The 12,438-nt window shown below is 47.0% G+C and overlaps 1 protein-coding gene across 3 annotated transcripts in view; it reads right to left on the reverse strand.

Annotated features, from left to right (window-relative positions):
* Positions 1-12,438, reverse strand: part of LOC121277892 (cullin-9) — a 301,897-nt gene that overhangs the window by 16,855 nt on the left and 272,604 nt on the right. For 2 of the 3 annotated variants that reach the window (XM_041187673.1, XM_041187672.1), the window contains exons 33-36: positions 11,770-11,933; positions 7,868-7,961; positions 6,723-6,797; positions 3,432-3,542 (exon numbers count right to left, since the gene is read on the reverse strand). In XM_041187673.1, coding sequence (XP_041043607.1) covers positions 3,432-3,542; positions 6,723-6,797; positions 7,868-7,961; positions 11,770-11,933 — 444 coding nt within the window. The remainder of the gene's footprint in view (positions 1-3,431; positions 3,543-6,722; positions 6,798-7,867; positions 7,962-11,769; positions 11,934-12,438) is intronic. The other variant, XM_041187674.1, reaches the window with a different exon arrangement.

Consider the following 12,438-nt stretch of genomic DNA (forward strand, 5'->3'; position numbering starts at 1 on the left):
AAAAACCAGACACAAAGCAGTGTTGAGGTAAGAAAGCTACAGAGGCAACCTAAATACAATGAACCTCATATCATCCCACTGACTGTTTCACTCTTGCTATAGATGATCTCAAACAAACCTTTCCTTACAGCTACTCACTTGCAACTGGGTAAAAATCCATCTACTCCTGAAACAAGCCAGATTGATTAAGACAAAGCATGATGGAAAGATAACATCTCAAACTTTTTGTGGCCAGCCAATTCTAATCCCATCAGGTTAGAGGGGCACAGGTCGCTACAATCTCCTTCAGAGCACAGGCCAAAGCACAGAGCGCTTCCCTTAATGTAGGTAGCAGTACTCATAAAGAAATCATTCTGACAAGCCTACCAGGATAATTAAACTCTCTCTTTCTCTTAGATGCTGACTGCCCAGCACATTTCCAGTTTTGTACCTGAGTTCTGAATCTAAGTGGTGCTGCTGATTCGAGAACAAGAGACTGTGAGGAGCTTGTTCCCAGGCATGGGCAAGATATCAACAAATCAGACAACTTGTAGCACAGGGTCAGAGGGAAACCTGCTGCAACGAAAGACTCATCCACTTCTCAATTATAACTTCTTCCCTCCTTCAATCCCGGCCAGCTCCCCCGTCCCAGACACCGGTCCCGGCTGGTGCCCATCCCAGACACCGGTCCCGGTCAGTTCCCCCATCCCAGACACCGGTCCTGGTCAGTTCCCCCATCCCAGACACCCGTCCCGGCTGGTGCCCATCCCAGACACCGGTCCCGGTCAGTTCCCCCATCCCAGACACCGGTCCCGGCTGGTGCCCATCCCAGACACCGGTCCTGGTCAGTTCCCCCATCCCAGACACCCGTCCCGGCTGGTGCCCATCCCAGACACCGGTCCCGGTCAGTTCCCCCATCCCAGACACCGGTCCCGGCTGATGCCCATCCCAGACACCGGTCCCGGTCAGTTCCCCCATCCCAGACACAGGTCCCGGTCAGTTCCCCCGTCCCAGACACCGGTCCCGGCTGGTGCCCATCCCAGACACCGGTCCCGGTCAGTTCCCCCATCCCAGACACCGGTCCAGGCCAGCTCCCCCGTCCCAGACACCGGTCCCGGTCAGTTCCCCCATCCCAGACACCGGTCCAGGCCAGCTCCCCCGTCCCAGACACCGGTCCCGGCTGGTGCCCATCCCAGACACCGGTCCAGGCCAGTTCTCCCATCCCAGACACCGGTCCCGGCTGGTGCCCATCCCAGACACCGGTCCCGGTCAGTTCCCCCATCCCAGACACAGGTCCCGGTCAGTTCCCCCGTCCCAGACACCGGTCCCGGCTGGTGCCCATCCCAGACACCGGTCCCGGTCAGTTCCCCCATCCCAGACACCGGTCCAGGCCAGCTCCCCCGTCCCAGACACCGGTCCCGGTCAGTTCCCCCATCCCAGACACCGGTCCAGGCCAGCTCCCCCGTCCCAGACACCGGTCCCGGCTGGTGCCCATCCCAGACACCGGTCCCGGTCAGTTCCCCCATCCCAGACACCGGTCCAGGCCAGCTCCCATCCCAGACACCGGTCCAGGCCAGTTCTCCCATCCCAGACACCGGTCCCGGCTGGTGCCCATCCCAGACACCGGTCCCGGTCAGTTCCCCCATCCCAGACACCGGTCCAGGCCAGTTCCCCCATCCCAGACACCGGTGCAGGCCAGTTCTCCCATCCCAGACACCAGTCCCGGTCAGTTCCCCCATCCCAGACACCGGTCCCGGCTGGTGCCCATCCCAGACACCGGTCCCGGTCAGTTCCCCCATCCCAGACACCGGTCCCGGCTGGTGCCCATCCCAGACACCGGTCCCGGTCAGTTCCCCCATCCCAGACACCGGTCCCGGCTGGTGCCCATCCCAGACACCGGTCCAGGCCAGTTCTCCCATCCCAGACACTGGTCCCGGTCAGTTCCCCCATCCCAGACACCGGTCCCGGCTGGTGCCCATCCCAGACACCGGTCCCGGCTGGTGCCCATCCCAGACACTGGTCCAGGCCAGCTCCCCCGTCCCAGACACCGGTCCCGGCTGGTGCCCATCCCAGACACCGGTCCAGGCCAGCTCCCATCCCAGACACCGGTCCCGGCTGGTGCCCATCTCAGACACCGGTCCAGGCCAGCTCCCATCCCAGACACCGGTCCAGGTCAGTTCCCCCATCCCAGACACCGGTCCAGGCCAGCTCCCATCCCAGACACCAGTCCAGGCCAGCTCCCATCCCAGACACCGGTCCCGGTCAGTTCCCCCATCCCAGACACCGGTCCAGGCCAGCTCCCCCGTCCCAGACACCGGTCCAGGCCAGCTCCCATCCCAGACACCGGTCCCGGCCAGCTCCCATCCCAGACACCGGTCCCGGTCAGTTCCCCCATCCCAGACACCGGTCCAGGCCAGTTCTCCCATCCCAGACACCAGTCCCGGCTGCTGCCCCGTCCCCAACGCCGGTGCAGGCCAGTTCTCCCATCCCAGACACCGGTCCCGGTCAGTTCCCTCATCCCAGACACCAGTCCCGGCCAGTTCCCCCATCCCAGACACCGGTCCCGGTCAGTTCCCTCGTCCCAGACACCGGTCCCAGCCGCTGCCTTGGCCCAGACACCAGTTCGGGCCGGTGCCCCATCCCAAACACTGGTCCCAGCAAGTGCACTGTCCCAGAAACTGGTCCCAGTTGGTGCCCCAGCCCAGACACCGGCTCTGGCCAATGTCGTGTCCCAGACGTCAGTCCCAGCCGCTGCCCCATCCCAGACGTCAGTCCCAGCCGCTGCCCCATCCTAGACGTCGGTCCCAGCCGCTGCCCCATCCCAGACGTCGGTCCCAGCCTCTGCCCCTTCCTAGACGTCGGTCCCAGCCGCTGCCCCGTCCTAGACGCCGGTCTTGGCCAGTGCCCCGTGCCAGACTACGGTCTTAGCCAGTTCCACTGTCCCAGGCCTATGTCCCGTCCCAGACGCTGGTCCCAGCCGGTGCCCTGAACCAGACACAGACACAGACTCAGACACCAGTCCACAGTTGATCTTAATCTTCTCCTCAACAACTATCCTTACATATACTTACAACAGTTTTCAGTGAATTGCAATTAAAAGCAAAAACCCTGGCTAGTTTTTGCACCCTTAGCTCATGGTTGTTGGGCAAAATGTCAGATTTCCAGCACTGACCTTGGAGAGATCAAAGTCATCTTAAATCATGAATAACAAAGCCACTCACTAATTTAGCACACAGAGTAATCACTGTCTGCTCCAGGTAGTCACAGTGAGAGGCCTGCTTAATGAGAAAGGCTGAGAGCCAACATGCACCACTGTATTGTTTTGGGTTAAGATTGTTACTGACCATCCACTGATTTCACAGCAACTCCTCAAGACCCATGTTTACGGATTAATCATTAAGTTATGGGACAAGAGGTGGCAGTTACTCTAAGGGTGTACACTGGGCACTCACCTTCCTCGCCTGAGCAAGCATTTTACAGGCATCAATAACAAATGTTAGTGACTTCATTTGCAAGGCTTCATTTATTGCAGATACTTTTGCTTCCAAATTAATCGCAAAGTCCTGTTACAAATAAAAAATATGATTTTAAAATCGCTGCCTGGACAGAGATTGTCCTTCTAACCAGTAAGTCTGTGATCAGCCTGGCAGAATAAGCCATTGCTTCAAAGAACAAGCACATGCTCACCATCTGAGTCCTTCTGACACAAAATAATCAAAAATGGTTATGGTCAGGTCTCCCTTAAGCTCCCATCATGACCTTGCACCTCCTCCCCAAAAGCCAGCATCGAATCTCCACACCACCCCCTCAAGCAACTCTGCACCAACTCCACCCTCTACTACTTTATATTTATCAACATATTTTAAATACATGGATTGTATCATTTCTCAACTTTCTAGGCTCATGAAATGGAACACAACTTTTAGGTAAGCTCTCCTCACATCTTAACTCTTTTAAGACTCAGCACCACACTGCCAAATCTGCAATATGCCTTCGTCATGGCCAATATATATTTCCTAAAAAACATACAATGTGGCAAAGATTAGTGGTAAGCCAGAGGATTGGGAAAGTTTTAAAAACCAATAACAGATGAGCAAAAAAAGTAGAAAATAAACTTTGATGGTAAACTAGCAAGTAATATAAAAATGGACAGTAAGAGCTTCTTTAAATATATAAAAAGGAAGAGAGAGGCCAAAGTGAACATAGGCCCCTTAGAGAATGAGGCTGGGGAAATAATAATGGGGAACCAAGAAACAGCAGAGGAGTTGAATAAATACTTTGCATCAGTCTTCACGGTAGAAGACACTAATAGCATTCCAAAAATACTAAATAATCAAGGGGAAAAAGGGCAGGAGGGGGAAGGAAATAAATACAATAACTATCGCTAAAGAAAAAGTACTGGAGAAACTAATGGGGCTAAAGGCCGATAAGTCCCCTGGACCTTATGGGTTGCATCCTAGGATATTAAAGGAAGTAGCTACACAAATGGTGAATGCACAGGTAGTAATCCACCAAGAATCCTTAGATTCTGGAAAAGTCCAAGAAGATTGGAAAACTGCCAATGTAAGGCCCTTATTCAAAAAGTGAGGGAGAGAAAATGCAGGTAACTATAAGCAGTTAGTTTAACATCCATCATTGGGAAAATGTTAGAGTCTATTATAAAGGATGTAATAGCAGAGCACTTAGAAATGCATAATATAATCAAGAATAGTCAGCATGGCTTCATGAAAGGGAAATCATGCCTAACAAATTTATTAGAATTCTTTGAGGAGGTATCAAGCAGGATAGATAAAGGGGAACCAGTAGATGTAATATATTTGGATTTCCAAAAGGTGTTTGATAAGGTTCCACACATAAGGCTACTTAATAAGATAACAGTCTTGACGTTAGGAGTAGTATATTAGCATGGATAGAGGATTGGCTAACTAATAGAAGACAGAGAGTTGGGATAAGGGGTACATTTTCAGGATGGCAACCAGTAATTAGTGGAGTGCCACAGGGATCAGTGCTGGGGCCACAATTATTTACAATAAATATTAATGACTTAGATGAGGGAAGCGAATGTACTTTTGCCAAGTTTGGAAATGACACAAAAATAGGTGGGAAATCAAGTGGTAAGGATGACATAAAGAATCTGCAGAGGGTATAGATAGGTTAATTCTTTTATTCATTCACGGGATGTGGGCTTTGCTGGCTGGGCCAGCATTTATTGCCCATCCCTAGTTGCCCATGAGATGGGCAATACATGCTGGTCCAGCCAGTGAAACCCACATCCCGTGAATGAATAAAAAAACTTGGCAGATAGAACATGTGGGAAAATGTGAGGTTATGCATTTTGGCAGGAAGAATAGAGGAGCTGAATATTATTTAAACAGAGAAAGACTGCAGAAAGCTACAGCAAGGAGGGATTTGGGTTCCTCGTGCATGAATCCCAACAAGCTAACATACAAGTTCATCAGGTAATAGGGAAGGCAAATGGAATGTTGGCCTTTATTTCAAACTCTGTCTGGAGTAACTATTCAGTTCAGGCATTGCACTTTAGACCATAAGCCATATAATCAGAAGGTAAGCTGTGGGGAGGACCCAGAGAGACTGCAAAGAGATATAGGCAGGTTAATAAGACTATAAGATGTAAGAGCAGAAGTAGGCCATTTGGCCCATCAAGTCTGCTCCACCATTCAAGGAGATCATGGCTGATCTGATAATCCTCAACTCCACTTTCCTGTCTTTTCCCCATAACCCTTGATTCCCTGACTGATTAAAAATCTGATAAAAGCAAAAAACTGCGGATGCTGGAAATCCAAAACAAAAATAAAAATACCTGGAAAAACTCAGCAGGTCTGGCAGCATTTGCAGAGAGGAACACAGTTAACGTTTCGAGTCCGTATGACTCTTCAACAGAAGAGTCTGTTGAAGAGTCATACGGACTCGAAATGTTAACTGTATTCCTCTCCGCAGATGCTGCCAGACCTGCTGATTAAAAATCTGTCTATCTCAGCCTTGAATATACTTAAAGACCCAGTCTCTACAGTCCTCTGCAGTAAAGAATTCCACAGATTCACTACCCTCTGAGAGAAGAAATTCTTCCTCATCTCTGTTTTAAATGGGCGACCCCTCACTCTGAGATTATGCCCTCTGGTCCTAGACCCTCCCACAAGGGGAAACAACCTCTCAGCATCTACCCTGTCAAGCCCCCTAAGAATCTTATATGTTTCAATAAGGTCACCTCTCATTCTTCTAAACTCCAATGAGTACAGGCCCAACCTACTCAACCTCTCCTCATAAGAAAATCCCTCCACATCCGGGAGCAACTTAGTGAACCTCCTCTGGACTGCCTCCAATGCCAGTATATCTTTCCTTAGATAAGGGGACCAAAACTGTTCACAGTATTCTAGGTGTGGTCTAACCAGTGCCTTGTATATTTTAGCAAGACTTCCCTATTTTTATAATCCATTCCCTATTCCAGATACAGTCTGAACAAGGCTCTATACTGTAGCATCATTTCCTCACTTTTATCCTCTAGCCCCCTTGAGATAAAGAACAATATTCCATTAGCCATGAGACAGATTCATTAAACGACTGCCATCTAGACAAAGCTTTATCAGAAACATGTCAGAAATCAATCTACCACTCTAGAGGCCTCTGCAGCCGCAGTTTCCCATTTTAAGTGAGAATTTTAATACGGAGTTAGTAACACGGACATTGTTTCAAACAGGATATGGACAGAAGCTCCGTGTGCTCACCCGTGCCTGATGGTGAAAAGTGCATCGTTCGTTATAATCATGAAACCGCTTCTCTTGCCGTGCTGCTTTACTGACCTATGTAAAGACACAATCATTTAGTACTTAAAGCTCCATTTAAAAACACTTCTATTGAAGAGTGCCCGACAGACTGGAGGATACAACAGAGAATCTCAGCGTTGAAAGTTATTCTTTCTCCTCTCTACACAACTGTCAGCCTCCAAAAAGCTGAACCTGGTGTTGCCTGATCACCTCTAGATTTACCTCATCTTTCCCCTTCCTTATCTACACAAGTTAAACATACTGACTGCAGCTTAGAAAATCCCTGTGCAGAATCCCCCACTTCCTCTCATGAAGTTAGTGGAGTAACAGCAGAAATAAATTTGGCTGTTGTGGTGGGGGAGCCCTCGAGAGCCCAATGTAAATAAGAAGTCACCAGCCAAAGAATTAGATGTAAATATGATCACTAGACAGTGACATAGCACATTAATAGAATACAATACCCCTAAAGGCTATCCAGTTTTCTCCTACAAATGGCAGCTCACAATGTCTCCATTGGTAAGTGTACCGTGTAGCATGGCTTCATATTATACAGAAAAAACCAGGAGGACACTGGATTTGATTGCTTACTTCTATTGAGTTAGTTAATCTAAGAAATAAGTTGTTGGGAGCTTTAATGGGATTAGTGGGTGGGCTTTGGACCAGGGAAAGAGACACCAGCCAGTATTCCACTCCTGGGTATTATCTAGGCAAGGGTAGAACAAAGCTCTGCTGTGATGCTTTCCAGAGTTGAACACTCACTGAAGAATAGCCACTTGGGCCAGATAGCAGAATGATTGCAGAACTATTGGAGCCATTCTGTAGTATTAAACAACACCTTCCAATGGAGGAAGCAGAAGAGGAGAGAAAAGTACCATTGAAGAAATAAATAAAAAGTAAACAATCTAAATATATACATTAGAAACAAAATAATCAAAAATATTTTTTAAAATTTGGAAATGTTCAATCATTACAAGGCCCAAAGTTCAGTGCCACAACATTCAAAAATGAACTATTCACTCACAACAGCCCCCACCCACACATATATGTCTAAAAAACATTTCTGGTGTTACTGCAACTCAACAAGTTCTAACAGCGTTTGATCTCACCATAGCTGAGCAGTTATAGTAATCTTTGTGTGTCGGTTTCCATGGCTTCAGACACCGCCAGCAAAATCCATGATTACACTTGGCACAAGTCATGCTGTAAAAGATTCAAAATGGAGTCCTTAATTAGATGAACAAGACAAGATCAAGAGTCTTAACGGCACTGACGGTCATTGGGCCCATCATGTCTGCACCAGCTCCCCAAATGAGTATTATGACCTAGTGCCATTGTCCTGCCTTTTCCCTGTACCCCTGCATTGTTTCAATTCAAATAATCATCTAATGCCCTCTTGAATGCCTCGATTGAACCTGCCTGCATCACACTTCCAGGCAGTACATTCCAGACCCGAACCATTCGTGGTGTGAAAAAGTTTTTCTCACGTCACATTTGCTTCTTTTGCAAATCACTTTAAATCTGTGCCCTCTCGTTCTCCATCCTTTTACGAGTGGGAACAGTTTCTCCCTAACTACTCTGCCCAGCCCCCTCATGATTTTGAACATCTCTATCAATTCTCCTGTCAGCAGAGAACAGTCCCAGCCTTTCCAATCTATCCTCATAGCTGAAGTTTCTCATCCCTGGAACCATTCTTGTAAACCTCTGCACTCTCTCCAATGCGTTCACATCCTTCCTATAGTGTGGTGCCCAGAACTGTACACAATATTCCAGCTGAGGTCTAATGAGTATCTTATATAAATTCAGCATAACCTCCCTGCTCTTGTACTCTATGCCCCTATTAATAAAGCCCAGGAGACTATATGCTTTATTAACTGCTCTCTTCACCTGTCCTGCCACCTTCAATGATCTATGCACATATACACCCAAGTCTTTCTGTTCTTGCACCCCCTTTCAAAATTTTACTCCTTATTTTATATTGTTTGTCCATGTTCTTCCTACTAAAATGCATCACCTCACACTTCTCCGCACTGAACTGCATTTGCCACCTATCTGCCCACTCCACCAATTTGTCTATGTCCTCTTGAAGTTCCATACCGTCCTCCTCGCAGTTTACAACACTCCAAGTTTCATATCGTCTGCAAATTGTCCCCTGCACATAAAGATCTAGATCATTAATATATATCAGGAACAGCAAGGGTCCCAATACCGACCCCTGGGGAACTCTACTATAAACATTCCTCCAGGCCGAAAAATATCCATTGACCATTACTCTCTGCTTTCTATTTTTCAGCCAATTTTTTATCCACGTTGCTACTGTCTCTTTTATTCCATGAGCAATAACTTTTCTCACAAGCCTGTTGTGTGGCACTTTGTCAAATGCCTTTTGGAAGTCCATGTACACCACATCAACAGCATTACCCTCATCAGTCTTTTCTGTTCTATTCTAAAAACTCCAGCAAGTTAGCTAAACAAGATTTCCCCTTTAGAAATCCATGATGGCTCTTCCTTAGCAACCCATATTTTTCCATGTGGCTACAAATTCTAACCTGAATAATTATTTCTAGAATCTTGCCCACCACTGAAGTTAAACTGACTGGTCTGTAATTGCTGGGCTTATCCTTACAACCTTTTTTGAACAGGGCATAATGTTTGCAATTCTCCAGTCCTCTGGCACCTCTCCTGAGTCTAGGGAAGACTGAAAGATTATGGCTAGTGCCCCTGCAATTCCTACTCTCACTTCCTTCAATATCTTTGAACGTATTTCATCCGGTCCCAGTGCCTTGTCAACTTTAAATACCGACAGTCGATCCAACACTTCCTCTTTATCAATTTTGAACCCTTCTAGTGACAAAGTTTCATGGCTTGGGTAGTATCTACTTCCTTGGTAAAGACAGATGCAAAGTATTTTTTTAATACCTCAGCCATGGCCCCTCCATCTAAGTGTAAATTCCCTTTTAGGACCCCAATCGGCCCTACTCCACCTTTTACCACCCTTTTACTATTTATATGCCTATAGAAGACTTAGGGATTCCTCTTTATGTTGGCTGCCAGTCTTTTCTCATAATCCCTCTTCGCTTCTCATATGTTTTTTCACCTTCCCTCTGAACCTCCTGTATTCTTCTTGGTTTTCTATCTGACACTTGTCATAAGTGCACTTTTTCTTCTTTATCTTAATTTCAATCTCCTTTTTCATCCATGGAGCTCTGGATTTGCTTGCCCTACCTTTCCCTTTCGATGGAATATACCTTGACTGTGCCTCAACTTAGTTACTCAACATCTAACTAACTCTTATTATTGCACCATTCTTATTGAATTCCTTTCAACTGTTACAAGATCTTGATGGTCGTGGCCTTTTATTTGAAAGAGAACACATTTGCCAACTGATAGATTGATAAAAATCAGAATTCGTTACAAAGTTCCCAGTAAACCAGAAATTACAGTTTCACCAACCACAACAGAGCAGCAGATTTTTTTTTATTATTCATTCACGGGATGTGGGCTTCACTGGCTGGGCCAGCATTTATTACCCATCCCTAGTTGCCCCTGAGAAGGTGGTGGTGAGCTGCCTTCTTGAACCCTGCAGTCCATGTGGTATAGGTACACCCACAGTACTGTTAGGAAGGGAGTTCCAGGATTTTGACCCAGCAACAGTGAAGGAACAGTGATATATTTCCAAGTCAGGATAATGGGTGGCTTGGAGGGGAACTTCCAGTTGGTGGTGTTCCCATCTATCTGCTGCCCTTGTCCTTTTAGGTGGGAGTGGTCATGGGTTTGGAAGTTGCTGTCTAAGGAACCTTGGTGAATTCTTGCAGTGCTTCTTGTAGATAGTACACATTGCTGCTATGTGCATCGGTGGTGGAGGGAATGAATGTTTGTGGATGTGTCAATCAAGCGGGCTGCTTTGTCCTGGGTGGTGTCCAGCCTCTTGAGTGTTGTAGAAGCTGCACTCATCCAGGCAAGTGGGGAGTATTCAAGCATCCCTTGTTTCAGGGATAATCACTGGATTTCCCAACCACTTGTAGGTGGGTCGGATCAGTTTCACTAGTTTTCTCCAAAACCATTAAACACCTCATAATAAGAAAGTGTTGCAGATTACCTGCTGAAAAAGCCACGGTCTATTCCACTAATACGGCACAAGGTCTGAAGCCCAGATTGCATATCATGAACTGAAACAGGCTGCCAATAGGCAAGGAAGCTTTAGAATAGATTGGAGGACAAGGTCCAAATACAGAAAAAAGTTCTTGGACTTGGCATTGCACACCACATCTATTGATATCCAGGTGCTCAGATTACAGGAGATGGCAACTTGGCTGGTGTCATCCCATTGTGTCTTGGGTATTTACAGTAAAATGCAAGCTCCTTTGAAACTGCTACCTTAGTGCTACTGGCAATGGGCACACAGGTAATACACAACCAGTAAAAGTGCTGCTTTTGTTTAGACTGCAGGCTGAGTAACTGGGAATCATTGCCACTTGGTTAAGGCACCAGAGGGCAGTGTCTACCATGAAATCTGATATCTTCAGCAGGGCAAGAGTAGGAGGAGACAGGCAAGAAATACCTGAAAAAACAAAATGCTGGCAGAACAAGCAAGATTTTCAGTGTAAAGCAGGATAACAGTCCAGGGACCACCTTTCATCAGAAATATCTAACATATTACCCTTGAAACATTAGTCTGTCTTTTTTCTTAACAAGATGGACCTGTCAGTTATTTGCAACATTTTCTGTCTGTTTACTATATTAAAGCGAGGCAAGGCAAAATCATTCACACAGATAGAAATGTGGAACTCTCCCACAAAGCATGTGGTGCTGGAGCGTGTTGAAGCTTTCATGACAGATCCATAGATTCTTATTGGGAAAGGGGATTGGGATTTGAAGTAAATGAAGTTGAGCTGCAGATCAGCTATAATCTAATTGAATGGTTGTGCAGGGCCGAGGGACTGTCTGGCTGCCTCCTCCTGTTCCTTTTATGAAAATGAAAGAGCTTATATTTAAAAAGACATAGACTCACTGAAGACAGCCCTCGTTCTTCTCAATCTGGGCATGGCAGCTTGGACAGCGTTTGGAGATAAGTTTTGCCAGGTGTTTGCTTTGTGCTTCTATTGTCATTCCCTCGTAGTAACCACCATCATCCATCCACTGGGACATGTGGCTGCAGCTGGCAGGATAGTGTGCCTAAAATAAACAAGGCAGGGGGTGCAAGATCAGAGTTTGAATCTAGGGCCCATGACTCCAGGATCTAAATACTAAAAAAAAAATCACACAGCTGAGCTCGGCATGGCCTCTGAATGCAACACAGCATCATCAGCAGGGTACTGACCAATACAAATTCATAAGTTAAAATCCCAGGAAAATGCTCGAAATTTCAACAGAGAAGCTGCTCCAATTGGACCAGTGACAGCGTCCCACAAACTGAGTCCCCACACTCCTCCTTCTCTCCACTACTTACACAAATCTTCCCCTCCCTGCACCTCCATAATATCCCTCCGACTACCATTTCTGTAGATTGTGCCAATTCCCCAGAACTAAAGGAGGGACAACCAGGGGTTAGCAGTTCTCATCACCATACAGTGGCGTGTTGCTGAGTAATGATGCCCACCTGGTTAAAGCCAATCAGAATTCATTGTCTGTGCCCCAGATTATGGATGACAACTCAGCTGAGGTACAGTATGGTCAACAG

This window comes from Carcharodon carcharias, chromosome 5 (assembly GCF_017639515.1).
Source record: "Carcharodon carcharias isolate sCarCar2 chromosome 5, sCarCar2.pri, whole genome shotgun sequence".
Taxonomy (NCBI): Eukaryota; Metazoa; Chordata; class Chondrichthyes; order Lamniformes; family Lamnidae; genus Carcharodon; species Carcharodon carcharias.